This window comes from Prunus mume, linkage group LG2 (assembly GCF_029339155.1).
Source record: "Prunus mume cultivar Tortuosa linkage group LG2, ASM2933915v1, whole genome shotgun sequence".
NCBI lineage: Eukaryota > Viridiplantae > Streptophyta > Magnoliopsida > Rosales > Rosaceae > Prunus > Prunus mume.
In genome coordinates this window covers 16,586,009-16,611,952 of record NC_142699.1, presented here as the reverse complement: position 1 = coordinate 16,611,952, position 25,944 = coordinate 16,586,009, and the positions used below count along the sequence as shown (strand labels likewise).

General features: G+C 36.8%; 6 protein-coding genes across 9 annotated transcripts; 2 read left to right on the top strand and 4 right to left on the bottom strand.

Moving 5' to 3' along the window:
* The first annotated feature begins 834 nt into the window (after positions 1–834).
* LOC103320980 (hydroxyproline-rich glycoprotein family protein) lies at positions 835–5,927 on the top strand. The gene is given in 10 exon segments (XM_008222721.2): positions 835–1,566; positions 1,569–1,679; positions 1,681–2,104; positions 2,854–2,976; positions 3,206–3,303; positions 3,397–3,514; positions 3,760–3,879; positions 4,016–4,128; positions 4,216–4,370; positions 4,946–5,927. Coding segments are annotated over 10 exon segments (2,073 nt in total). The 5' UTR covers positions 835–1,488; the 3' UTR covers positions 5,679–5,927.
* A 390-nt stretch (positions 5,928–6,317) lies between these two features.
* On the top strand, positions 6,318–9,323 carry LOC103320983 (2-oxoglutarate (2OG) and Fe(II)-dependent oxygenase superfamily protein). The gene is made up of 7 exons (XM_008222724.2): positions 6,318–6,629; positions 6,777–6,852; positions 7,259–7,331; positions 7,643–7,738; positions 7,968–8,018; positions 8,297–8,662; positions 8,911–9,323. The coding sequence occupies exons 1-7, from the start codon at positions 6,419–6,421 to the stop codon at positions 9,238–9,240; spliced, it is 1,203 nt and encodes a 400-aa protein (XP_008220946.1). The 5' UTR covers positions 6,318–6,418; the 3' UTR covers positions 9,241–9,323.
* Positions 9,241–11,469, bottom strand: LOC103320981 (purple acid phosphatase 8-like). 2 transcript variants are annotated; one of them, XM_089046272.1, is made up of 7 exons: positions 11,190–11,469; positions 10,613–10,712; positions 10,350–10,457; positions 10,133–10,260; positions 9,894–10,022; positions 9,688–9,755; positions 9,241–9,618 (listed from the first exon to the last, which is right to left on the bottom strand). In XM_089046272.1, exons 1-7 carry the CDS (start codon positions 11,394–11,396, stop codon positions 9,366–9,368), a joined length of 993 nt encoding a protein of 330 aa, XP_088902398.1. In that variant the 5' UTR covers positions 11,397–11,469; the 3' UTR covers positions 9,241–9,365. The 2 variants fall into 2 exon arrangements, with proteins under 2 accessions (XP_088902398.1, XP_088902397.1); XM_089046271.1 differs by having other exon boundaries at positions 10,556–10,712; positions 11,190–11,467.
* A 1,570-nt stretch (positions 11,470–13,039) lies between these two features.
* On the bottom strand, positions 13,040–16,001 carry LOC103320984 (purple acid phosphatase 3-like). The gene is made up of 7 exons (XM_089046273.1): positions 15,601–16,001; positions 14,532–14,688; positions 14,322–14,429; positions 14,079–14,206; positions 13,849–13,977; positions 13,670–13,737; positions 13,040–13,573 (listed from the first exon to the last, which is right to left on the bottom strand). Exons 1-7 carry the CDS (start codon positions 15,787–15,789, stop codon positions 13,354–13,356), a joined length of 999 nt encoding a protein of 332 aa, XP_088902399.1. The 5' UTR covers positions 15,790–16,001; the 3' UTR covers positions 13,040–13,353.
* A 1,937-nt stretch (positions 16,002–17,938) lies between these two features.
* Positions 17,939–20,000, bottom strand: LOC103320985 (purple acid phosphatase 17-like). Its single transcript, XM_008222726.3, has 7 exons — positions 19,639–20,000; positions 19,396–19,552; positions 19,194–19,301; positions 18,885–19,009; positions 18,644–18,772; positions 18,476–18,543; positions 17,939–18,356 (listed from the first exon to the last, which is right to left on the bottom strand). Exons 1-7 carry the CDS (start codon positions 19,852–19,854, stop codon positions 18,143–18,145), a joined length of 1,017 nt encoding a protein of 338 aa, XP_008220948.2. The 5' UTR covers positions 19,855–20,000; the 3' UTR covers positions 17,939–18,142.
* A 673-nt stretch (positions 20,001–20,673) lies between these two features.
* Positions 20,674–22,258, bottom strand: ANN5 (annexin 5). 3 transcript variants are annotated; one of them, XM_089047214.1, is made up of 6 exons: positions 22,034–22,258; positions 21,765–21,910; positions 21,468–21,686; positions 21,164–21,313; positions 20,987–21,076; positions 20,674–20,878 (listed from the first exon to the last, which is right to left on the bottom strand). In XM_089047214.1, exons 1-6 carry the CDS (start codon positions 22,107–22,109, stop codon positions 20,675–20,677), a joined length of 885 nt encoding a protein of 294 aa, XP_088903340.1. In that variant the 5' UTR covers positions 22,110–22,258; the 3' UTR covers position 20,674. The 3 variants fall into 3 exon arrangements, with proteins under 3 accessions (XP_088903340.1, XP_008221367.2, XP_088903341.1); XM_008223145.3 differs by having other exon boundaries at positions 21,164–21,379; positions 22,034–22,253; XM_089047215.1 differs by having other exon boundaries at positions 20,771–20,878; positions 20,956–21,076; positions 21,164–21,379; positions 22,034–22,252.
* Positions 22,259–25,944: the final 3,686 nt, after the last annotated feature.

Below are 25,944 nucleotides of genomic sequence, written 5' to 3'. Positions count from 1 at the left end.
TGTTTTGTATGAAAAAAAACACAGCTGGGCTGGGTCAAAAGAAAGAGTAGGGCTGCTTTTACTAGGCCAATTTAGCCAGCCGCCCAAGGGAATCGGGTAAATTTGGTGAAGATCCAAACAAATCTATCTAGTGTTATTTTGTTAGTTTGATCAAGTTTGATTCAACGGTTAAGAGATAAGATCTCACCTAAAGGCCATATATAAAGCTCTCACTATAGAATTCTTGATCATTTTGGTACGCCACTCAAGCAAAGAAAGCTTTAATTTGTGGTATATCTTGAAGTCCAATTAACTTACAGCGGTCTTTTTTTTATTTTTGTTATTATTATTTTTTTGGCTAAGAAGGCTTTAATTTAATTTTTGATACTTACATTTCATATAGGTTTGTGAAAAACATAAGAAATGATTTGGTGATGATGATTCAAAATTTGAGATTGTTAGATTTGTAGTAAGCAGAGTGCAAAAACAGAGTTGAGAATAACAAGATAAGGTGTATATTTACTAGACTAGAATGTTCAGTTGGGGTACCTAAAATAGGAAATGCCAAAATTAGTTTAGGAAGAAATAGTTGTTAACTTGTTGCAAAAGTGACGAAACAGAAAATAGACCAAGTGGATTGTGGATTGTGGATTGTTGTGGATTGTGGAGTGTGGTTTAGGTAGCTGTATACAAAGCAGGAAAGACCGGCTAATTATAAACTCAATCTCAATCCCAGAGGGAGGAGAAGACTCCTGAAAAATTAAATTAAAACTAGTTTCGAAAAACCCTAACACAATGACTCAAATACCCCTACATTCAAGAATATGCTCTCTTGGTCCCTTCCACACTCAGCTCCTTCCCTCAAGTTTAGAGAGATAGAGAGAGAGAGAGAGAGACAGGGTTTCACAGCCACCATTTAAGACCAAATGCGTGCTCAATAAGCCATTCTTCATCTTAGCTCTCACTTCACACGCGCACAATCTACATTTTGCCGAACCCTAGATCTTACTCTTTGAAACCCCACCCCAATCTCTACGCCACTGGCTGAGACTCACTCAGCCCCCCCAACTCTCTTACACGAATGAATACACACGCTGATACACCCTTTTGATCTTACTTTCTGTTCCCACAAACCCCATGTCTAGATCTGACTAATTCATCCCTGCAGTTCTTACTGACCCAGCTCGGTTTTTCACCTCTCAGCTAACACAATTCGCCTAAATTCAGTAATTTTGTGGGATCGGTGCGAAGTTTGAACAAAATAAGGAAACCCATTTCAGGTTTTGCATTGTTCTTCAGAAATTTGCTAACTTTATTATCGTAAATGTGGAAAAATTGAAGAAATTTGTGGTATTTAAACTGATTCCTGCTAGATTAGGGCATTGATTTCGTGGGATCTGCTTGAATTGTGCGGGATTTAGAATATAGACGTTCCTTGATTTATTGGATCTGAGAGTACTGAGGCATGCTTTATATGTGGTAGTGGTGAATTTGGTATAGTGGGTTCTCATGACAATGCCATCGGGAAATGTGGTTTTATCGGACAAAATGCAGTTCCCTAGTGGTGGTGGCGGTGGGGCCGTTGGAGGGGCGAGATCCCCCAGCACCACCGTCAGTGGTTCCCAGACGAGCGTGATGGATTCATCTCGTGGCTGCGCGGAGAATTCGCAGCTGCAAATGCCATTATAGACTCCCTTTGTCCACCATTTGCGTGCAGTTGGGGAGCCAGGCGAGTACGACGTGGTTATCGGGTGTATCCAGCAGAGGAGGTGCAATTGGAACCCCGTGCTTCATATGCAGCAGTACTTCTCGGTCGCCGAGGTGATTTATGCACTGCAACACGTTGCCTGGAGGAGGCAGCAGAGGTACTATGATCCTGTAAAAGCGGGGGCCAAGGAATTCAAGAGATCTGGTGTGGGGTTTAACAAGGGCCAACAGAGGGCTGAAGCTTTCAAGGAGGGACATAATTCTACCCTAGAGTCTCATAGTAATGATGGGAATTCTTCGGGGGTTGTGGCTCCAGAGAAATTTGAGCGGGGGAGCGAAGTAGGTGAGGAAGTTGAGCCTGGTGGGGAGGTTGGGAAGTTAAATGATAAGGGTTTAGCGCCCGCTGGAGAGAAAAAAGGTAACTTTTGGGTTTAGGATTGATAATTTGGTGCCCATATAATTGCGTAGTAAATGCTGGTTTTATTGTAATGCAATCAGAAAACCTTAGAGCTGAACCAAAAGACCTAATGTTTTAAAGAAGCATATGTCATGCTAGGAATTTTCTTGAGTTGTTATTGGCAAAAGGTTAAGAATCTATATTTTAGTAGTTCATAGATTCATAACTTGGGACCTGATAAGGAAAGTGTGGTGAAAATGTTATGTAAAGACTAAATAAGCCATAAACCATCTCATGAAGTCCGCCTTCACCCAGGGCAAATGTGCCGTCCTAAAAGTTGTAAATAGTAGTAGTCTGTCTCGTGGTCATGTAATTTTCTGCTTCATTAGCGGACCTACACTCCACCAGTTGTGATTTCACCCTAGAGTTAGCTTTCTTTACTGGGAAGTGAGATTATGCTTGCTACATATTCCATTATTCAAAAGTGAAGTGTATTGTTCAAATTGCATGTGAATTTATTTCTCCTTTCGTACACAATGATAAAGTAGTAAGACTCCTTTTCCATTCTCTGATATAAACTCCAAAACTGAGTATAATGACCTCCAATTAACATCAGTACTTCTTACTCCCCTGTTAAGCTCATATATGCATACACATGCAAACTTGTATTATCTGCGTTGTATAAATTTAAACAATTCTCAATTGTAGAAATGAAGAAGGATGCTTTGAAGTAATGCCTTGTTGTTACTTATTTATGATTGCTGTGACAGATGCTCTTACGAAACCTCAAGAAGATAGCAACTTGAGGAGTTTCGGGAATTCCCAGGGTACCATATCTGAAAATTCAGAACCGGAAGTTGAAGAAGTAGATGGTTGCACCCCAAGCTCTAAAGGTTATACACTTTGTCCATTCCAATTCCAATTCATGGGTTGCCATAATATGGGATGCATTGTTTCTAGTAGGGGACTTGACCGTTCCAATTCATGGGTTGCCATAATCTCTCTCTCCCCCTCTCTCTCTTGCTGGCTACTATACACCACCTATCATGACATGACAGTTTTGTTTTGTTCTATTCCTGTTACTATTGTATTTAAACTTGGGATTCTGTGATCTTTTTCCAGTGAATGAATCACATTCCATCCAAATTCAGAATCAGAAGCAGAACCTTTCCATTGTTCCAAAGACTTTTATTGGCAACGAGACATCTGATGGAAAGACGGTAGTTACTCCATTTGATACTATCTTTTTTACTTCTAGTTTGTTCAGAATCAGTAGATTTTGACGTGGAAAATTTTAACTTTTTTTTTTTTAGGTTAATGCCGTTGATGGACTGAAATTGTATGAAGATTTTCTTGGCGACACAGAAGTCTCGAAACTTCTTTCTTTGGTAAATGATTTGAGGGCTGCTGGAAAAAGAAGACAATTGCAAGGCAAGTCTACAAATCCATGATGGCATGGTTTTGAAACAAACAAAAGATAGAATTGTGTCAATTTCATTCTTACAAATCCATGATGGCATGGTTTAGAAATAATTTGTATTTCATTCTTAGAAGAGTATTATTTTAACTTCTTTGGAAGCCTTCAAGTTGTCAATACTTGTGATCCGAGAAAGGGTTTTTCCTCTTAAAATTAATAGTTGCCAATAATATCTTTATCTCTTTGTGATGAGAAACAGGTCAGACATATGTGGTCTCAAAGAGGCCCATGAAGGGACATGGAAGAGAAATGATTCAGTTGGGCATCCCTATTGCAGATGCTCCACCTGAAGATGAAATTTCTGCAGGGACCTCCAAAGGCATGTTGCAATTTACTATGATCATTTGATAAAAGATTTTTGGAATTTTGTTTTATCTTTTGTCAATGTAGGGAATGGCTACTGTCATTTTACTTAAACTCCATCTGTTGAATTTTCTTTTTAATGAAATATGTAGATCGGAAGATAGAACCCATCCCTTCCTTGCTGCAGGATGTTATCGACCGCTTAGTTGGGATGCATGTTGTGACTGTGAAGCCAGACTCTTGTATCATTGATGTCTATAATGAGGTTGCTAACAGTGCATAATTTGTTTGTAGGATTGAATAAATGCACAGTGCTCTAAGATATTGTAATTTTTGTGATTATTATTTGTAGGGTGATCATTCACAACCTCACACATGGCCATCTTGGTTTGGAAGGCCTGTTTGCGCACTCTACCTTACAGAATGTGACATGACTTTTGGGAGAGTACTATTAATGGACCATCCTGGGGATTATAGAGGCTCCCTTAGGCTTTCTCTTACACCTGGGTACCCTTTCTGACTACTCTCAATTGATACCATTTTTTAAAAGTTTTCTTTTTTTTGGTTGCTACTTTTGAGTTCTGATATATAACTATTGTCATCTTTCCAGAATAAAGTAAGCGTGAATACTATTGTTTTTAAAAAGATTGGAATCAAGTTAGGGTTACTTACTAGAGAAAAAGTTGCACTAAGATGACCTTTTAACCCTTGTATTCCAGAAGACATCCACTAGAAATCATTACATTAGTCATACTAACTATAACACATTTTTCCTTGCTTTTGGATGCTGCAAGAATATGAGTTGCATAATTCAGATAAAACATCGTTATTTCATCATCTCTGTTATCTAACGATGTCTGGTGAGCTCTAATTGGTGCATCCATTAGTTCAGGAAGAAACCATGGTCATTGCTGTGCTTCTTAAGTAGGAAGCTACAACAGCTGACTTTATTGGTGCTTGCAGGTTTCTTGAAGACAAATGACATTTGCTACTCTTCCAGGCTGCTTAGTTTCATTTGAGATTCAACTGTAATTTATTTGTGCCATATTCCTGACATAAGGTGTTTCACCATGACCCTGCAGATCCATCCTGTTGATGCAAGGGAAATCCGCAGACTTTGCAAAACATGCAATACCTTCCATTCGCAAGCAACGGATACTTGTTACTTTTACAAAGTCACAACCAAAAAAATCCACGACAAGCGATGGTCAACGTTTTCCTGCACCTGCTCCAGCCCAGTCATCTTACTGGGGTCCACCACCCAGTAGATCTCCGAATCACATTCGCCATCCTACTGGTCCCAAGCACTATGCAGCAGTTCCAACTACTGGTGTATTACCAGCCCCACCAATACGTTCTCAACTTCCACCTCAAAATGGCATCCAGCCATTGTTTGTGCCTGCCCCGGTAGGACCAGCCATACCTTTTGCTGCAGCAGTTCCCATCCCACCTGGTTCGGCTGGATGGCCAGCAGCTCCCAGGCATCCTCCGCCTCGCATCCCTCTTCCTGGCACCGGAGTTTTCCTTCCCCCCCCAGGTTCGGGTAATTCATCAGCTCCTCAACAGTTGCCTGGTACTGCAACTGAAATGAGCCCTACTGTTGAGACTCCTTCCCCGAGAGATAAGGACAATGGGTCTGGAAAATCCAACCACAGTACAAGTGCTTCTCCGAAAGGAAAATCGGATGGGAAAGCTCACAGGCAAGACTGCAATGGAAGTACAGAGGGGACTGGCAGCGGAAGAACAGCCATTAAGGAAGAAGAACAGCAGACCTCTGACAAGACGGCAGCAAGCAATCAGGCTGGAGCAGTTTAGGAGAGTGAAAGAGAGAGAGGTTCTTAAGAAGAAACAGGGTAGGCTGCAAACTGCAATGAGTTGGAAACAAATGTAAAGAGCGGCAAGAGTGAAACCAAAAATCATACTAGCAAGAGGAACAGGCGGAAGAACTTTTTCAGTTCTCTCTGAGAATTGAGATCCCTTGTCCTCTTCTTTTTTCCCCCTTATTATATGAACGCTTAAAGTAGGTGAAAAGCACTTTTAATCTATATTTGGCTCTTTTTCCAATCTAGTTCGGAAATTTTGATGCGTGTGTGGATCTAATTTGATTGCTTGAGATATGTAATCCATGCAGTGCAACAAATTTGTTTCCTCCTAACCCGATTATGGATTAGCTAAAAAAATGTCATGGAAGATGAAGTACAAAGGTTTTGGAAGTAGAAAACTTTAATCTAATTTTAGTTGAAAATTAACTAATGCCAACCACTCCTTTCGAAGTTTGCAAATTGCAAATGTTAATCATGAACTTCATCTTTGGACCCAAAAAACAGTTTGCAAATTGCAACCCATAAAATAAAGTTAGTGAAAATAACAATCACGAGTCTCATAGCACTGGTGAACTCAGCACAGCATAAAAATGGGGGTTTATTTATAAATTTGTATTATATTTACCTGGGGGTTTATTTATAAATTTGTATTATATTTACCCCTTTCCTTTTGATTAATTTCTGTCTAATACAAAGTCCCAACCCACGGGTCGGGTCAGTGCAATACAGAAGATGAAAATGGGAGACCCAGAAGAAGCAGAAGAACATGGTCGTCGCCTCATCCTCCACAACTTCCTTTCCTTCCAAGAATGCAAGGAACTGGAGTTTATCCACAAGAGCAATTGTACGGTTGGGTACAGACCCCATGTGTTCTCAACCACTCTTTCGCATCTCATAGCCACCAATTCTGCCCACCTCATCATGCCCTTCGTCCCCATCAGAGGTATTTATAACTGAAACAAACCCTCACCACTGTTAGCTGGTTTACTACCTAGCTGCCCTTTTTTTTTTTTTCATTTTTCTTTCTTTCCTTTTGGTTATAGTTTTGAATTTGGGTATGTTATATCATATGTGACTGAATAACTGGCAGAGAGGTTGAAGGAGAAGGTAGAGGAATTCTTTGGGTGCCAATATGAACTCTTTGTTGAATTCACCGGTTTGATCAGGTAGGCACCTCTCTTAACTCTTATTCTTCCTTCTTAGATCTTCAAAGAAAAGATAAGAATGTCCTCAGATAGTTAATATTAATAATGGAACAAATTAATTTTGAGGAAAAACTGCCCAGCCTGTTTCTGTTGAAGCATGGAACAGATTATTTTCCTCATAACCCTTTGGTAATAAATGTATTTCTAACTCAATTTGTTAGAATAACTATGCAATATAAATATAACATTGCTCTATAATCGGGAAGAGAGTGAGTATACTTCCTGAATTTTTATGTAGATGTCTTTGGAACTCCATTATGTTTCCAACATTGCATTTTGCTACTTGATTCTCTAGAGTGTCTATGGATGCTTTCTCATTTATCTTTTCAACTCTCTTTATCTGATAAGACTATTCATCGTCCTTCAGCTGGAGTAGAGGATCGAGCATTGGGTGGCATAGTGATGACAACAGGCCCTATCTTAAGCAGCGTGACTTTGCGGTGTGTATGCGACTTGCTGAAGATATTAATGTTAAAGGGATATATAGTCTTTCCTTGGTCAAGTGCCCTCTGATGATAACTTTCATTTACCTATTTTAATTGGAAGTTGGTTGTGATTCTCGTCTTTTAATTATTGATGTCGAGCTATCTTTTGAATGGTTTATTTTTATCTTTTTTCAATTTGGCAGTTGCAAATACCATGGCTTTAATCTCCCCCTGTCCACATGCAACGCTTTTGTTACTGTCGCATTTATTTTTAATGTCTTGTATAGTCTTTCTGCTGATGGTTTTCCTAATTCCTTTTGTAAAAGGCAGTCTGTTATTTGAATAGTTACGGGAATGATTTCAAAGGTGGACTTTTTCACTTCCAGGATGGGGATCCAGCAACTATTGTTCCTTCAGGTGGGGTAAGTGACTGAAGCTTATATAAGGAGGTTTTCCAGTTTCTTTAAACAGTACATGCATGGGAATTGAAAATGTGAGTCTCTTAAACAAGAAGAGTCTTAAAGTCGTAAGATTAGGAATATATATAATGAGAAAATAACAATGTGATAGAGGTGTATTAATTGCCTTATTGTCCAGTCTATTTCAACATGTGATTGATTGCCTTACTCATCAAAATATTGTCTTTGTCAGGATGTTGTGATATACACAGCTGACAGCCGCAACATTCATTCTGTTGATGAGGTACATTCAACTGTGTGTGTCTGTTTATAGTGGCGTAACAGATCAATTCTCCCATTATAAATAAAGTGAAAGATTTAAGTTATCATTTTGGTTGTGCCTTGTTTTGTTTATGCTACTGGTACAACTAAATCTCATGGTCTTCCATCCTGTTTGGTGAAAACTGGGGATGTTAATCGTTCTCTTTTGTCTTCTTTTTGGGTCTTTAGATGCAGAGTTGCTGTCTGATATTACTGTATCTAAATTGCATTGTTTTCTGATGCTTAAATATAATTTGACAGATTACTGATGGGGAAAGACTCACACTGGCATTATGGTTTAGTCGTGATGCTACCTATGATGAGGATGCTAAACTTATAACCCTTCTGTCACAGAATTTTTTGCATGATAATGCTCCTGAATTATGCCTGCCGTTGCCAGCATCCAGTAATATGTACTGGTTTTCACCAGACCAAGCTTCTTCTGATCAGCAGTTGGGTTTTGATATATGCTGGGCAAGACTGCATGTTCTTGGATACGATCTACTTTTCCATCAAGACAAGAGCTACTGTTCGAATATCTCTGAGTTACTGATGGAGCCACTGCAATTAACAAGGGGAGATGAGTTGTTTGAGCATGAGTTCATCAACATCTTGCATGCACTTCAGGTATTCAACCGAATGCCCACTCTCATTTGCTGTTCATGTTAAAGAGAAGATGAGTGCATGCTCAGTAAATACATTTTCAAACTCAAGCAATTGTGAAATCTCGAATAAACAGAGAATGTTGAATTCCTTGATGTGAGAATATAGACGTTCTTACCAGCATAGTTTGAGATTTCTCTGTGCAGTACTTCTTAAACTTATAATTTCCTTAAGTCTGTTATTAAACCTGCTTTGCTCATGATATGCCACAGGTTGTACAATTCTACTGTTGGAAATCTCCTGATTTCAAATCTGCCAAAGTAGAAGAAACTACCACGGTGGTAGTCTTGTCACAATCGCAGAGGGAGAGATTTGTTTGCCTCAAATCTTTATTTGCGAAGGATGTTTGTCTAGTAGACTCTGTATTTAGCAATGTGACATTCGTTGAGAGTGCACAACATTCCTTTAATTGGGTTGATTTTACGATTGCAATCGCTACGTGGGAAGATTATGTCCGCAAGTTACATAGAGAACTGGTAATGAGCTTACCACACTGGAGAATACAACAATCTATATTTAATGTATCATTGGATGAAAAGTAGTTTATTTTTTGCCCAATATGACTAGGAAGAATTTATGTTCCAACTATTTGAGTAACATTTTAATGTAAAAGATAATTTGACGATGCCTTATTTATTATTTATGGTAATGAGCTTACAGTAAATAATTAGAATGAGTGAATAGTTTGAGCATAGGAGAAAGTTCTGTCCGTGACTGAGCGAAGGTGTTTGGAGAGGCTCCATTTATGCAGAACATTGCCAAAGACATCGTAGAACGCTATATCAGCAGAGGCCTTAGTCATTTGGATTGACATGAAACCTTGGCCGTCGTAATACAACTTGAGTTCCTCTGGACTCCACCACTTTACATCACCTCTCCATGCCTTGGAGCCACCTCCACTCGTGAAGAAATTAATTTCACTGCATTCACAACCAAATCAATTGGTGTTTACATACATTAACCCAAGTTTGTTTTTACTTGTTAATTACCTGTGAGTATCAGAGATGTGCTCCAAGCAATGATCATGTCCATTCACATAAAAATCGATATTATTTGCCTGAAGAAAAGTGGAAACAATTCGTATAATAAATTAAAATATTATTTTACAGTTACTCAAAAGGAAATCTTTTGTTTTGGTTCTTCTTTTATATATATATTTGAAATTTATTTATTTATTAGGAACATTCGAACGTACCTTGAGGATTGGGAGAAGTTGGTTTACAAGCTCTTTGGTGACACCATGATGTCCTGCACTTTTAATTGTATGGTGACCCACTACAATTTTCCATTTTGCACTCGAATCTTTTAGTGCTGAATCCACATCCTATATATATATATGCCCCCAATGAAAAAAAAAAAAAAAGTAGTAATATAAATTGAGTGGCAATTGGCAAAGATAATAAGAATAAGAATAAGAATAATATGTAACGTTACCTTCAAGAGATCGGAAAGATAATCCTCCCGAGGAGTGACGCCCCTCCAATCATAGGTATGGTTCTTTGGATTTGTAAAGTAGTCATCCACAAATGGGGTTGTGTCCACAAAGAAAAGGTCTACGATTTCTGCCACCAAAATATTTTAATTAGTTTTATTAATGATGAGCTTGCATTTTGTTGCATTTTACACAAGTAAGTAAGTAGGGTTGGCTTACCCGCATTTACAATGAATGATCTTAAGCAAAGCCATCTGCTATCAATTTTTCTGAGGACGGGACTCAGTTGTGCCTCAGCATCACCCCGATAGTCATGGTTGCCCAAGACTGCACTAATCATGTAATTATGCTACCAGTCAACGAAATAGCTCACGACGTTAATTAACTTAACATGGTGGTGGGGTGCGTGTATTTTACCATTGTACCAATGTACCATTGCTTATTTAGGCTAGGGGCAGTATAGATGTTGGAAAATGACTCACTGAATGCTGGATCATCAACGCCTGTTAAACCATCCTCATAGAAATTATCACCGGTAGATATGACAAAGTCTATGTCTGCTTTCTCTCCAATTAGACCCATCTGCAATTCAAATTATCTAGCTACCAGTCAATTTCAAAACAACTAACCAGAACCAGAACCAGAACCAAAGTGGCAGAGACAAGGACCCTTTTAGAATATGCATGGAATATTTAATAATGGCTCTTGAGAGCATAATAGAATATACCCTCCCTAGCCCTAGCTAACATTCTGTATGTAAATAGGGACCATACATAATACATTCATTCATCATCAAATTATATGGTCCCAGATGGTGAAATTTTGAACTTGGATTGATTACGACCAAAAAAAAAAATGGTGAAAATTTGAACTCGGATTGATCAAGACCAAAAAAAGATGGTGAAATTTGCTAACCATGGCAGCATGAAATATAGAAATCTAGACATGCAAACATATATATCGTTCATATAATCACAAACATGCAAACATATACACACGTATACAAATTGTCAATTAAGTACAGAGATCATGACTCTGAGAAAAATGATATGTAGAAACCTGGAAGGCAACTTGAGATTGGTTGTAGAGTCCGCGTCTTCCCCAATCTCCAACAACCAAGAAGCTAAGAGATCCATCTGCTTTTGGTGGGTGCTCAAAACGTTGAAGCTCAGCTACAGAACCAACCAAACAAAGTGACAGGCATGCTGCTCTCAACCCAAAGAAGAAAAATATGGTTTTGGAATCACAAGTAGAAAAAGAAGCCATGTTTGAGTTTTTAGCAGAAAATATGAGAGAATTGACTCTGGTGGATAGCGTTGTGATGTGAGCCTGTATATATAGATGTAGTGAGTAGCTCCCCATTAATATTTATAAATAAACTCTCATTTTATTTCTACTAGAATTTAATTTGCATGAATTATTAACCTCATTAATTGCATATAATGACCTGGCCTTTCTCTCTTTTTTGTTTCTTCTCCCTTTCAAAAAGCGGCGATAAAATCTCTTTTTGGAAGAAACAAATATGGTGGCATTCAGAAAACTTGCACCTTTTTTCCTCGTCCCTTTGTCTCTATCAATTTATCTCCACGTCATTCTCACTCACCTTAATTATTTAGAAAGAAACAATTAAGTTTGAAATTAATCCCTAAAGAGCATCTCCAAGGGAGATGTCAAATACCAAACATCAAATTTAAATTTGATGGCTGATGTGGTAATTTGACATCTTAAAGTATCTCCAACCGATGTGTCAAAAGTGCTACATAAACATTTAATGATAGAAATAACATCTCATATCATTTCAACCGATGTGTAAAACGATGTGGAATAAAGTGGAGGTTGAGATGTTATTTTTGACATGCCAAAAACAAGATGTTAGATGAATATTTTATTATTTTATTATTTTCTTTTCTTTTTAATTAAAAATAAATCAACACTATAATGTAATAAAATAATAATTTAATTTGACATATTAAGTGAAGTGTAAAGCCGTGTAAGATGTCAAATTGCCACATCAGCCATCAAATTTAAATTTGATGTTTGGTATTTGACATATCCCTTGGAGATGCTTTACACTCCACCCGATATGTCAAATTAAATTATTATTTTATTACATTTTAGTTTTGATTTATTTTTAATTAAAAAGAAAAGAAAAGAAAAAATAATAAAATATTCATTTGACATCTTGCTTTTGGGATGTCAAAAACAACATCTCAACCTCTAGCATTCATTCCACATCAACTTTGACACATTGGTTGGAGTGATGTGAGAGTATCTCCAAAAGAGATGTTAAATACAAAACATCAAATTTAAATTTGATAGCTGATGTGACAATTTGACATATTGTAAAACTCTTTATCCAACCAAGATGTCAAATATACATTTTATTTTATTATTTTTAAAGGCAGGTGGCCTGATATTTAAGAGTAAAATATTAAATAGAGTTAAGAACTATACATGGAAGAGGAGAGAAGAAAGTGGGCTCAGCATTAAAATAATAATAAAAAATAAAAAGACATCTCAACATCTTGGCGTCAATTTTGACAGCAAAAGTGAAGGATGTCAATCCAACTAGGATTTGGCATCACGGTTGGAAGGCTTAAAATGTCTTTTTCTTAGGTTAAAACTTGCCACGTTGGAATTGGCATTTCGGTTGGAGATGCTCTGAGATGTTATTTCTAACTGTTAAATGTCTATATGACACTATTGACACATCGGTTGGAGATTGATTACTTGAGGACACCACCAAACATCAAATCTTCCATTTCCAGTTTTCCGTCTGTGTTAAGCATGAACTAAGATTAAATTATGGTAAACTCTTTGCCTTCAATTGCTAAATAATTCGTTGCTTTCCCAGTTGTTCTAGTTTGTAACAAGAAAAGAGTGAATTTTTCTCCTTCCTTTGGAGGATGTTCTGATAATTTGCCCATGTTTGAATGCATTCATGATCGCCAAATCCCATGATTTATTACATTAGGCTTTCTTAGACTTTGCCAGCAGTTTTGTAGCCCTATCAATTCAAAGATAATGACTTTCCTCAAAGAAGATGAATTAGCGGAGACGGAAAGACAAGAAAACTAGTTTCCATTAATCACATACGTATAGCCCTGGCAATGGCATTTATGTTGTAGTAGGCTAATTAGCGCTTAGCATATAAGTAGTTTTGCAGGTGCATGTCGAGTCGACGCTCTCCTCCTTCTTGTCCTCGTCCTCGTCCTCGTCTGCGTTACATGGTGATGGTAGGGTAAATCTGGTTTGACGTGGCCCATTTATGCAAGACATTGCCAAAAATATCATAGAATGCAATATCCACTTGGCTTTCAGTGATTTGCACTGACATGAAACCCTGCCCATCGTAATACAACTTCATTTCGCTTGGATTGTACAGGCTAACTTCACCCTTCCATGCCTTCGACCCGCCACCACTTGTTACAAACTGAAGTGGGCTGCGTGTAAAATTATTGTTATTTTCCCACACAAACAAAAGCAAAAATGCAGTGGCTAATAATAAATTAAATAAAAGATTAATTGAATTCTAGTACCTGTCGGGACTACTTATATGTTCTAAGCAATGGTCGTGCCCATTCATGTAAAGATCAACTTTGTTCTCCTGAAAGTTTAAGACATGCATGCACGATCATCGTTGATTAAAAAAACCAAAAAGAAAAAGGAAAAGGTGGGTGTTTTTTCTTCTTCTAGTTTTTAGTATGAAATCAAGTACCAGAAGAATTGGGAGAAGCTGTGTTACAAGCTCCTTTGTTTCACCATGATATCCAGCGCTTCTAATCGTGTGGTGGCCAATCACGATCTTCCACTTTGCAGTAGATTCTTTTAATGCTGAATCCAAATCCTTCGCCAAAACCAAAACCAAAAGCAAATTTATTAATTCTAGCTAGTATTCTAATTAGATTAGTTTGGAAAATTTTGAATTTGAGGAGAAATGAAGTATACGTTGAGGAGATTTGATAAGTAATCATTTCGGGGTAATATGCCACTCCAGTCATAGACAGCGTCCTCTGGATGAGTGAAATATTTATCAACAAAGGGAGTTGTATCCACAAAGAAAAGCTCTGCAATTTCTGCCAATATAGAAAAATAACAATAATGTGATTAATAAAACTATTTCCTGAAGAAAACAATTTGGTTTTCTCTGTTTAGAACGTAAATATTTTGAGATGTACACCTTAGCCTTACCGGTATCAACTATGAAGGATCTCAAGCAAAGCCATTTGGCATCCAATTCTCTGAGAACAGGACTCAGTTGTGCTTCAACATCACCTCTGTAATCATGATTACCCAGAACTGCAATACAAAAAACATTATTATATATATATATATATATATATTGCTTTTAAAACTAGCGTGGATTTAATTGTCTAAGAGTTTGGGAATTGGGATATGTACCATTGTACCATTGCTTTTGCAAGCTTGGTGCTGTGTAGATTTTGGTAAATGAGTCTTCGAAATTTGGATCGTCGATGCCCGTCAATCCATTATGGTAAAAATTATCCCCCGTGGATATTACAAAATCAATATCCAACTTCTCTCCAATGATTCCCATCTACAAATTTGAAGTATATATATATATATATATATATATATATATATGCATGGACGAAGGTTAGTTAATATTTTCCGTTATACTTACAAAACTTCAAACCAAAAAACTATGCTATTTTTTGAATACTAGTGATAGTCTAAAACTAAGGGAAATTAGGTCTCACACACTATCAATGTAGGGGAGATCAAATTTGAGACCACTAGTATACAAGTCAAAACCGTTTTTCATTGAGCTTGACCCATAGGGGAAAATTACTAAGCTATTATATGTGGTAAAGGTGAAATCTTTTTCTTGAGGAAATTTCAAGTTGCCATTCATACCTACCATTACCAGATGATTGAAGTTTAGTAGCTGAACAACCCATTTGAAATAAAGCATTATTTATTGGCCCAACTAAAGTAATATAAAGCATTATTTTCCAGAAACCAATCATTTCCGGGTACATGTAGTGCAAGAAAAAGGAATATCCGCTGTGAGCTGTACATACTCCAATAATACAATTGTATAAACACCCAATCCATACATTGTGTTGTGTCAGAAGCTGATTGGATGTAAAGCAGACAAATAATGGTGTTCAGTTCATTCTCTTTGTAATGGATTTCCGTCTCAGAGCTCTGGGAGCCAATGAAAGTAAAGTATTGATAATAGTCAAATCTGGGCCACGACATAAAAAAGTTGTCCTAGTTTTTTGGAAATGGGCCATTCCTACATCATGCATGCGCAACTTATGACCGAGAACGGAACCATGTAGACTGGATAGATAGCGAGTATAAAGAATATAAACGGAATTATTCCCCAAACGGAGGAGCAAAAGAACAAAATAGAGAAAGTAGAGGACATAAAAACAATTAGAAGATTATTTAAGAAGAGGAGGAAAGGAAAACAATCAAGTGTTAGATGGAATGGAAGTACCTGAAGAGCAACTTGAGATTGATTGAAGGCTCCTCTTCTGCCCCAATCTCCAAGAACCAAAAAGCTAAGAGATCCATCGGCTTTGGGTGCGTGCTGAAATCGTCGTAGTAGCTCTGCTCCACAAGAAAAGCGGCACACAACTAGAACAGAGATCAAAACACTTGCGATAGTCGTGGTCTTCATTTCCATAGCTAGCTAACTGGCTTAGCTAATTAAGAACAAGGGAAGAGCAGAGAAATGGAAAAAGAAGAAGCTTAAAATGGTATGGAGGGTCTCTCCAAAGCAAGGCAACCCCCTGTCTTTTTATATGGTTGAGTTGGGTTGCATACAAACAGATATGGATGCGTGTGATTTGGGCACTCACTGGATTGGATAGGGTGACAATAGTTTGCTTCACAAGAAGAATATAATATTACATATATCAAAAGGGCAAAATGGAATCGGTGACAACATAGCAAGGCTAAGGCTATCAAAATGAATAATGGAGAATGGGGTTCGCGAGGCCACACATGACGTTTACGATTAATCATACACAAATCGACAAGAAATTTCTCCACTAATAACGCACTGTGCCAGGGGTGGTCTATCTCAACTCAACTGATGGAAAAACCGCCACTAGAAGAATACCTTTTATCACATGCATTTGTCTGTTCAGTAATCACTATATATATATATAAAGTGTCATGGTTAGCTGCATGCCTTTCATTTTAGTATTTTTAAATAGATTGCTTCAAACTACCACCCCGATCCAGTAGTTACCTGTCTCAAGTGGACCTATATCTATATATCATCATATATATGGGTTTATTTTGGATTATTACATGAAAGTGAATTTAGTTCATTTGTGTTTTTTTATTTAAAAATTCTAGGATTGCATCTATAATTCAACCAAAAAAGTCACTAGCCACAAATGATCAATACAAACTATCCATAAAGGGCCAATACAAACTAACCACAAAGGACCATTACAATAACAGAACGGTATAACATCAAAATCAAAACAATATGGTGCGCCTCCACTAACAATCACACATTATCGAAGAAACTTTGGTATAGGCATTCCAACTAAGATTATAAACTAAGAATAATCAAAAAGAGATAAATCTTGAAGAAGAGAAAAATTCAAGTCAATAGCAATACAAATAAAACTCTCGCAAATAAGAGATGAAAAGCATTCACAAGCAGAGGTGAAAACTACACATGGAACCCAAAGAGTCTCTGTGACTTATTTTGAACAAAGGAAACCGTAAAAAGGATGGTGGTGGAGATCTGACGCAGAAACGCAAGTGGAGATCCGACGCTGAGACACAGTATATAATATCATTATTATATTATTATAAATTATATATACATACATACATTCCACTTGATCGCGATCGATTTCTAAGAAAATCATATAGTTTAACAACCTCGAAATTTCCTTGCATGACTCTCATCATTCCACCATGCTATTGGTGAAGCCAATGAAGACCCACAAGGGTCACTTGACCATTCTCAACATTTTGAAAACCTTATATTTATCTATGTTATCCAAATTATTTTATAACTATATTTACCGTTGACCATTTTCGCAAATGTAAATTGTTTACAATGAACAGATCTATATTTATTTGCATGTGTTCATATGTCATTTATATGTATGCGCTATGGATTTTATTTGATTTTCTCATTTTATCTAAAATCAACTTTTGATACTCTTTCATTATTTGTAGGTTGCTAGAATTTAAGTTATGCTTACTAAGATATTAAATTTGTGATATTGAAATATAATGAATTCGCAAATATATTTTCTTATAAAAACTAAATTTAATGTAATTATAAAACTATTTAAAGTTGACCCTCCTTGATAGAATTTCTACCGCGGCCATTGCCCATCCAAATGAAATTTGATAACAACATGTTCCATTATTCCATACCCAAGGTCCCCGACTCCCCGACACAGAATCATACCAGCTTAGCAAATGAATCAGAATGAATTATTTCCTTTTTTATTTTATGAAAATTAGCGATAAGATTGATAATAGGTCGAGTCGAGTTACAACAGGTCGGCAAGCAAGATATCCTGAATAAAATTAGGTGGTTGCTCCCAAAAACAAGCATTATGAACAGAAAGCACAAAACGAGCCAAACAATGTGCTACTACGTTATTGCCGTATCTAGAAACATGGGAAAGAGAACATTGATCCCATCGAGCAAGATGAAATCGGGCATCATCAATGAAAGTATCTGTGTTATTAATCACTTGACAAAATCAATAACTATGAATATGAGGCTGCTGTTCTCTGGGGATCTAAGTAAAATCAAGGACTAGTTGGAAATCATGTGGACTGATCAGAGAAGAATAAAATATTGTGTTATTAATATACATAGCTAGAGAACCCGTACGTACATGAAGCCTAGAAATAAATAATGACATGTACACAGAGTGCGTATCCCCAACTACTAAATTAATTTACAAAACTGATCAACTAGCTGTGTTGTAATTTTCCTTTCCTGATTGTTGTGTTGGCCTCTCTGCCATGGGGAGGCGAGCACTTCATAATTACATGGTAGAGTGAAGCGGCTTAGACATCTTCCAGGTGTGCAAAAGCCTGCCTAAAACATCATAGAATGCAATCTTAGCATCCGATCCGGTCAGTTTCACAGACATGAAACCTTGGCCATCATAGAAGAACTTCATGGCTCGATTGTTATAACTCTTAACATCTCCTCTCCATGCTTTTGAACCTGCCCCGCTTGTTAAATACTGAATCGGACTGCAATTCATCAAAGTAATTAAAATTGGCTTAGATCCATCATTAATATACAGACACATGTTTCCTTCAAGAAATTAATAATCTACTAATTAATTTAATTAGGGTTCTCGTTGTTCTACCTGTCGAGGCTACTAATGTGCTCCAGACAGTGGTCATGTCCATTCATGTACATATCAACATTGTGAGCCTGAAAGTCATCACAATAAAATCAAACCCTAACCATAATTTGATATATCTCCGGAGCCTTTTGATTAACGAATATATGATAATGATGGGCAAATTATTACCTTAAGTATTGGTAAGAGGAGACGTATGAGCTCCGGAGTGTCGCCGTGATGTCCAACACTTCTGATTGCATGGTGACCAACGACTATCTTCCACTTTGCAGTTGACTTGTTCAATGCCACTTTCAAATCCTTGTTACAGTGATCAACATAATCATCGTCAAAATTTTGTGATCTTCTTGTGTTTCATAAATAAATGAATAAAAACCCATGTTACATGCTACATGTAACAGGGAGTAGTTACCTGCAGAAGGTTAGCTACGTAAGTCCCACGGGGAGATACTGCTCGCCAATCATAAGTATGGTCTTGGTCAACCAAGTATTTGTTCACAAATGGAGTGGTGTCCACGAAAAAGAACTCCGCAATTCCTACCAAATTTAAATTTGTATGCAAAATTAAATAAGAATATATAATTATGAAAGTAAAAATTCATCAAGGTGGTTGATTTTCAGACTTTTATTTATTTATATACGAGCGATATGAAGAAAGGAATTCGAACACACAACCTCGAGCGACAAGTAAAATGAAAAATAAAAATAAATGTGATTTTACCTGTATTAAGAATAAAGGATCTCTGGCAAAGCCATCGGCTATCAATCTTTCGGAGGGCAGGGCTTAATTGTGCCTCAGTATCACCCCTATAGTCATGGTTTCCTAAAACTGCACAAATATGATCGATATATGCATAAATCTTTAATTGATACAAATGTGATAGAATTGCAGAGAATGAGGGAGATTTTGTTAATAAACTTACCACTATACCACTGTTTTTGCAAGCTAGTAGCTGTGTAAACGTCCTTGAAGGACTCCAAAAATGCTGGATCGTTTACATCCCTTAATCCATCACCGTAGAAATTATCTCCGGTGGATACAACAAAATCTATATCTAATTGCTCTCCAATCCTTCCCATCTGTCTTGCATGTCAATAGATATAATTAATTAGTCGTAAAAACAACAGAAACATATATAGATAATAAAAGTGACTTAATTAAGGACCTGTAAAGCAACTGCGGATTGGTTATAGAACCCTCTTCTGCCCCAATCTCCAACCACCAAAAAGCTAAGCGACCCATCATCTTTTGTTGCGTGTTGAAACCTCTGAAGCTCTGCAAAGCCGGAAACGACCAAAGAAATGCAAAACACCAATACCAGATGAAGGCGTGAAGCTACGTTTTTTTCACAAAGGCAAGCCATGGCTGAGTTGCTAACCATGGCTTTTGTAGGAGACGGGGGTTAATTAGGATATAATAAATAAGAGACAGTTTCAAAAGGGGAGGCAAATTAAGAGCAGTATAGATTAAATGAAGAGAAATACTAGGGAAAGGTAATTATGTCAGATATGCAAAATTTAATCAAGTAATGGGATTGTATTTAAAGCTGCCGTTCACCAATGATCACGATCACTAAGTTTGGGGTGGCTACTTGTTTGGTTAATGTGGCATGCCATTTTTCAAGGAATTCAACTATTTGAGGAAGCAAATGATTGACAATCGTTTAGGTTCAAATTTTGGAATATATATATCCGTCGCTAGTAAATATATATATATGCTACGCCTAATTATTTAACTAGCTAAACCGATCGAGAAGACCAACTGCTAGCACAAAACTACTGCATAATTAGGCAGGCAGCCTCTATTTATCGCATTGGTTTAGGACTATGTGCTAGATGCCCCAGAGGTAGGTAAAAATGGAAAAGGAAAAAACAGGGGAGAGGGGTAGCCTATGTAGACTGGTTAATTTTATCACAAACATATGATGCTTATAATTTTCATGTACATATTATTACACGAGTTTTAACCTAAACCACACATGGAAAACAAAATTCAGGGCTCTAGTCTATACATTCAAGTATGACCAGCCAGGCAGGAGACAGTCTGCATTTGAAGCAGATTAAGAAACAACTTGCAGCTTAGGCCATAGCTTTTGACCTTGTTTAACATCCACCGATCAAACTTTGTCTAATTAATTTCAAGCCTCTTAGTTTGCGTAAAAGAGAGAATTTGAAGTCTGATACTTGGCAGAATGATTTTGGCTAAGGGTTGGTGCCTAAAAGAGAGAGAAGAAAGGCCTTGTAATGTCCAGAGGTATCTGATTGAACTGCATCATGCAATGATTTTCCGTATTGATTCCGATATTCTGCCTTTATGTACAGCATATCAATCTCAGCCCTTGTCACAATTACCCTTATCAGTGTTGGGTCATCCGTACCCAAACCCTTCATTGCCTTGTGTAAAACCTGCAATTAACGAATTCCAGATTATAAATCAATATAATGTTAAATTAATCTTCTACTTTCCTTTCCTCCAACCTTACCAAAGTCTTAGGAATTTAAGACAGTAAGTACCCTTGCAAAATACTTGCCAGGATGGTCAGCACACTGCAAAATTGTCGAAAGTGCAAGAAAAAAATACCCAGATGTTTCCTTGGTTACTGCCTGCAGTGGAAGTGATAAGTAGATTTAGTTTAGGCAAATGATATGTATATATGTTGAAGAAGAGACAGAGTCAAGAGTCAGAGGTACCTTTTCCAATGAATGACCATACAAACTTTGGTAAGCAGAGCCAACAGCAACCAAATGTGCCCTGCTTCTTTCACTGAAAATTTGGATGAAAACCTTCTCATCCGTCCCCAATTTCTTCTCCCCAGCCTTATAGAGAGCTTCTGCATCCTTCTGCACCATCGCTTGATTATATTCTGGACCTTCGTACCGTGGCACACTAATGTATGCTACCAGTAACTTTACAACACACGCGGCGATGTTTCAATTTTTTTTTTGGACAAGTAATATACTGAAATATTTGGTAAACAAAATATTGTAAAGTGACCTTTTTGTGATCTCCAGAGGATAATTTAGTAGCAAGGTCATCCTCAAGGTCGACGTCAAAGCTGGAGAAATAGATTTGTTTGAATTGTCGCATCTGGGAGGGAGTTCGAGAACATATGACTTCAGTGGCAGCTTTGAGATCAACATCTCCCTCCAAAGCATGCCGTATGATGTTGGCGTCCCTTGTTGCCGGATCAGGCATCCACATTATCACTGCTCTCTGCATGCACATCATCAAATTATTAAGCCATGATCATGAAATTTTGCTTGATTATACTCGAATAATATAGTTAGTTACCTTGAGTTGTCCACTAAGCTCGGAGGACAAACGCTTGTTGAGGTCTTCGGAGTAGGTGGCGTGGTATTCTTTTTGGATGGCAGCACGCTGTGTTGCATTTCTGTGCCCTAGAATATTGATCACTGCTGCCGTGTCGCATCCAAATCCTTGTCATGAATTCATCAGTTTATTAGTTTACCAAAAGCAATGGCATTCCCAAATCAAAGAAGAACAATATATATACGTTACATGCGTAGAGAGGGAAAAAAGAAACAGAAATGAACGATCACCTTTGAAGGCACGGTAAAGATGGAGAGCGTCATCACGGGCCGAAGGTGGCATCGGTGGTATAATCACGGATGCCATTCTCTCTGCTTTCTGTTTCTGATCTTAACTAATTAAGTTGATTATTAGTTAATTGAATGCATTATAGGGGAAGTAATGTTAGATCATGTACGAACGTAGCTCAGTGGAAATATGAAATATACAGACGAAACTTGTTTTTCAACTGAATTCACAACTCAAAACTTGTCCATGTCTTAGGCAAAAAAAAGAGGAAACTTGTCCATGTGTAATGTATAACTTTCTCCTCAAATCTACTTGACTTACCCAACGCACCCGTTGACCTTTTCCCTTTTTATATCTACATTATATTAAAGAATTCGTCATAAAGCTTTTTCAATATTTTTTTCTTTCACTCTCCCTTGGACTGGATCTGACATCGATATATCTTTAAATGCTTGATCAGCCCATTCAGGCTTCAAGTGCTGAGGGCTTACATTAGCCCATTATGTTCTACCCAGGATTGATTGAGTAGCCTCTTGATTGACCAACAAAACTTAGAAATAGAATCCCAAAAAATTAATAAACTTACATTTTTAAACACTAGTTGCGATTATTTTTTGTGGGCTGAACAAAACTAATCCATTTGTTTCGTAGAAATTGACAGCATTTGACAGGACATGAAGACGTTTAGCACGATCCATCTCATCTCATCAGCCCTAAATTAAGTTGAAAACAAAAAGAAATACATGGATGACTGGCGACTAGACTAGAGTGTGATTCCTTTTGGGTTCTTGATCAGGAATAACAAGGACTCGTCTACCATTAATTTCCTTTCTAAAAAAGAAACTAAACAACAATGACGTGCTTTTTTCTGGAAAAATAAAGAAATCAAGGTCAAATCTACAGTTGATAATTGTGTCACACAAGATATATACATAGACGGACGAAAGGAACTGTTACTACTCAATTTGGTTACCCGTGCAGGAACAATTTTCTGGGCGTTTTAAATATATTTTTAACCCCCTGGTTTGACCTACTGTTTGACAAGGAAAAATATGAACCAGTATGTCACTTGCGTTTTTTTTTATTTTCATCCTTGTAATGAACAGTAATAGCGTATGAAAAACCTGATCACCGATTCCGTGGACGTTAACTTGAATGAATTTAGTATGATTAAAAGTCACAATCAGAAAACAAACTCGAGCTTTATAATAATTGAGTTGCAGCCAATTAACGATGATGAAAACCAAAAGGATAAAAAGTGTGACATATAATTGGTCCTCTGCCCTCCACTGTTATCTGTAATATGCATCACCAATAATGCTTTTAGAAAGTGAATTAACTTAATTATAATTAGTGTAGCCAAGATTCAAGGTTAGCTAACCGACACTACGTCATCACTTAAGTTACAATCTTTTGCTTAACAGGACCAATAATCTTCAGTCTGCGGCATTCTTTTTTAATTTGCAAGGTCTTTTGCTTCCCCCTTTCAAATTGCAAAAGTTGCAAGCATTCTTTGAGATATTAAATTTGACCATCACTACTTCATGAACATGTTTGTTAAATTGGATCTTAATCTTCCTTCTTGTTAATCTTATAATATATTTATATATGTACTTTGTGCACTAATTGCGTAACTACACTCTTTATATGCCGTCTATCCAATACCATGCGCATTGCGTCTTTGAATGAATCACATATTATAAAAATATCTTGTTTTCAGGAATTAGTGCACATTATTTATTATGGACTGTCTGTCCTGCAAATTCAGAAACCAACTGTTTGATTGGATTCCTCTAACCCCAGTTGATGCCTATATATATATAGGATATGTCGGCGCTAACAGTCATTTGACATGGATTGAATTAAGCAACCCGCATCATTTTCAGTATTGTTGCATTGCATATGCATTTTAAATTTAGTAAAAAGATCCATGAGCACCACATGCATCGTTGTGTCAACTAGCTCGTGTCCTTCACCTTGTTCTGGGACGACACGCTGTTATTGCCACAACAACCCAGTAAGTTGCAGACGATAGTGATACAGTGATGTGATTGCCAAAATAACATGTGTCAAATTCACCATCCCACATGGAAGGGGTAGCTACTGGCTATATAATAGTAAAGAGTTTTGCCTTGAGTCATCCGCAAATTTAAGGAGAGAAACTCTTTTGCAATAGAGATAGCACTTTTGCTATCCTCAACAAATAATATAATGATACATAGTATATTTTTTTACGTGTTATTATGTTATTGGTCGGAGATAGAAAATAATATTATTCTCGTTCTGAGTAAGTGTTTTTTGTAATTTAAGGATTAGGAAATTAATAAATAATTAATTTGGTTTTCAAGTATTTTTCAAAAGCCCAACTCAAAAACAACTTTAAAAAATCCCAATTAATTTTTTTTTAAAAAAAGGTTTTGCAGTTTCAACTTTTCTAAATGAGTTTTGAGTGTGTACAACCTGTCCTAGAAACTCTCTCTCTCTCTCTCTCTCTCTCTCTCTCTCTCTCTCTCTTTTGTTAATTTCAATTTGGAAATCTAGGGTTTCTGATTTTTTGATTTTAATTTTAATTTTTTTTAGAGGGATAATTGTCGAAATGTCACCTGAACTTGTACCTCAGTTTCAATTTGCCACCTTAAAGAAAAAATTAAGAGAAATGTCACCTTAATTTTTCAAAATCCATGATTTGTCATCTGACTTCAACATCATCCAATTTTCAATCCATTTTAAGGGTATTTTAGTATTTCCATTTTCAAAAAAAAAAAGAGAAAAAAGAGACGTCTCTCTCCCTTTCTCCCCTACTCGCCCCAAAAACACATCGCACAGGTCCTCCCTCCCCCTCTTCTCTCTCTATCTCTCTCTCTCTCTCTCTCACCATGTATAATATTATTTTTTTAATGATTTTTCCATTTTTAAAATACCCTTAAAAATAGAAAAGACTAAAATACCCTTAAAAATAGATGGAAAATTAGATGTTGTTAAAGTCAGATGACAAATCATGGATTTTGAAAAATTAATGTGACATTTCTCTTAAATTTTTCTTTAAGGTGACAAATTGAAATTGAGATATAAATTCATGGTGACATGTCTACAAAAATCCCTTTTTTTAGATCTTAAAAACAAGTTTTTAGATGTTAAAATCAGTATTTAAAAATTCATATTAAAAAAAAATATGATTTTTGAGTTAAATTTTAATGGTAGAAGACAAAACCGCCTTCAGATACCCTAGTAATATTGTAACAGAGGCACGCATCTGATTCGCAAATTTTAATTTCGAACTGAGATGGAGCTCAGCTAAGCTAAGCCAGCATCAGAGAGATTAACTTGGATCGGGCCGACCGCGACTTGCTTGTTGTTCCCCAAATGCCAAATCTCTCGCCATCAATATATCACAACAATTATTAGGACCTGTGCTAATAATTAAATTTTTTATCATTAGGAGAGCGTATTAATTAATACGAAGTCGCGAATCTACAAGAACACAAACAAAAACAAAATTAAAATATAGAAAGATGACAGTTTCATTGGTAACGTCGAGCTCCCCATCCAAATATAAGAAATTGGATTGGTTCCTGTGGCTGTCGTTTGAGCCTATCAAGACCCTGCAATTTGTATGTATGGTGGTGGGTAAATTAAACTAATTAATATTGTTTGAGTACGATAGTTTAATTACTATATAAATAGTGCTGTATGTTAGTGTTGAAAATATAGAAACTCTGATTTGATTGGCGGTTTTGATAATGGATCATTATTATTTTCCGGATGAATGAAAATTTGGAATCTTGTAACAAGTTGCAGTGTGATCGCTGGAAAATATAGTATACATATATAATTGGAAACCTTTCAATTTCAATGTTAGGTTTAGATACTATTCCATGGTCATGTAGCCTTGAATTATAAAATGACATCCATT

Excerpts from the sequence above, each read along its gene's own strand:
- LOC103320985 (XM_008222726.3), bottom strand. The coding sequence starts at position 19,854 with ATGGTTAGCAACTCAGCCATGGCTTGCCTTTGTGAAAAAAACGTAGCT. Across the intron at positions 19,010-19,193 it reads ATCCTTTATTCTTAATACAG|GAATTGCGGAGTTCTTTTTC; the intron begins GTAAAATCACAT and ends TAAATTTGGTAG. Across the intron at positions 18,773-18,884 it reads ACGTAGCTAACCTTCTGCAG|GATTTGAAAGTGGCATTGAA; the intron begins GTAACTACTCCC and ends CACTGTAACAAG.
- LOC103320984 (XM_089046273.1), bottom strand. The coding sequence starts at position 15,789 with ATGGAAATGAAGACCACGACTATCGCAAGTGTTTTGATCTCTGTTCTA. Across the intron at positions 13,978-14,078 it reads ACTTATCAAATCTCCTCAAC|GATTTGGATTCAGCATTAAA; the intron begins GTATACTTCATT and ends GTTTTGGCGAAG. Across the intron at positions 13,738-13,848 it reads AGCTTCTCCCAATTCTTCTG|GAGAACAAAGTTGATCTTTA; the intron begins GTACTTGATTTC and ends TTAAACTTTCAG.
- LOC103320983 (XM_008222724.2), top strand. The coding sequence starts at position 6,419 with ATGAAAATGGGAGACCCAGAAGAAGCAGAAGAACATGGTCGTCGCCTC. Across the intron at positions 7,739-7,967 it reads CTATTGTTCCTTCAGGTGGG|GATGTTGTGATATACACAGC; the intron begins GTAAGTGACTGA and ends TGTCTTTGTCAG. Across the intron at positions 8,663-8,910 it reads ACATCTTGCATGCACTTCAG|GTTGTACAATTCTACTGTTG; the intron begins GTATTCAACCGA and ends GATATGCCACAG.
- LOC103320981 (XM_089046271.1), bottom strand. The coding sequence starts at position 11,396 with ATGGCTTCTTTTTCTACTTGTGATTCCAAAACCATATTTTTCTTCTTT. Across the intron at positions 10,261-10,349 it reads ATCATTCATTGTAAATGCGG|AAATCGTAGACCTTTTCTTT; the intron begins GTAAGCCAACCC and ends TTTTGGTGGCAG. Across the intron at positions 9,756-9,893 it reads AACTTCTCCCAATCCTCAAG|GCAAATAATATCGATTTTTA; the intron begins GTACGTTCGAAT and ends ACTTTTCTTCAG.
- ANN5 (XM_008223145.3), bottom strand. The coding sequence starts at position 22,109 with ATGGCATCCGTGATTATACCACCGATGCCACCTTCGGCCCGTGATGAC. Across the intron at positions 21,911-22,033 it reads TCTTTACCGTGCCTTCAAAG|GATTTGGATGCGACACGGCA; the intron begins GTGATCGTTCAT and ends ATTCATGACAAG. Across the intron at positions 20,879-20,986 it reads CTGGCAAGTATTTTGCAAGG|GTTTTACACAAGGCAATGAA; the intron begins GTACTTACTGTC and ends CGTTAATTGCAG.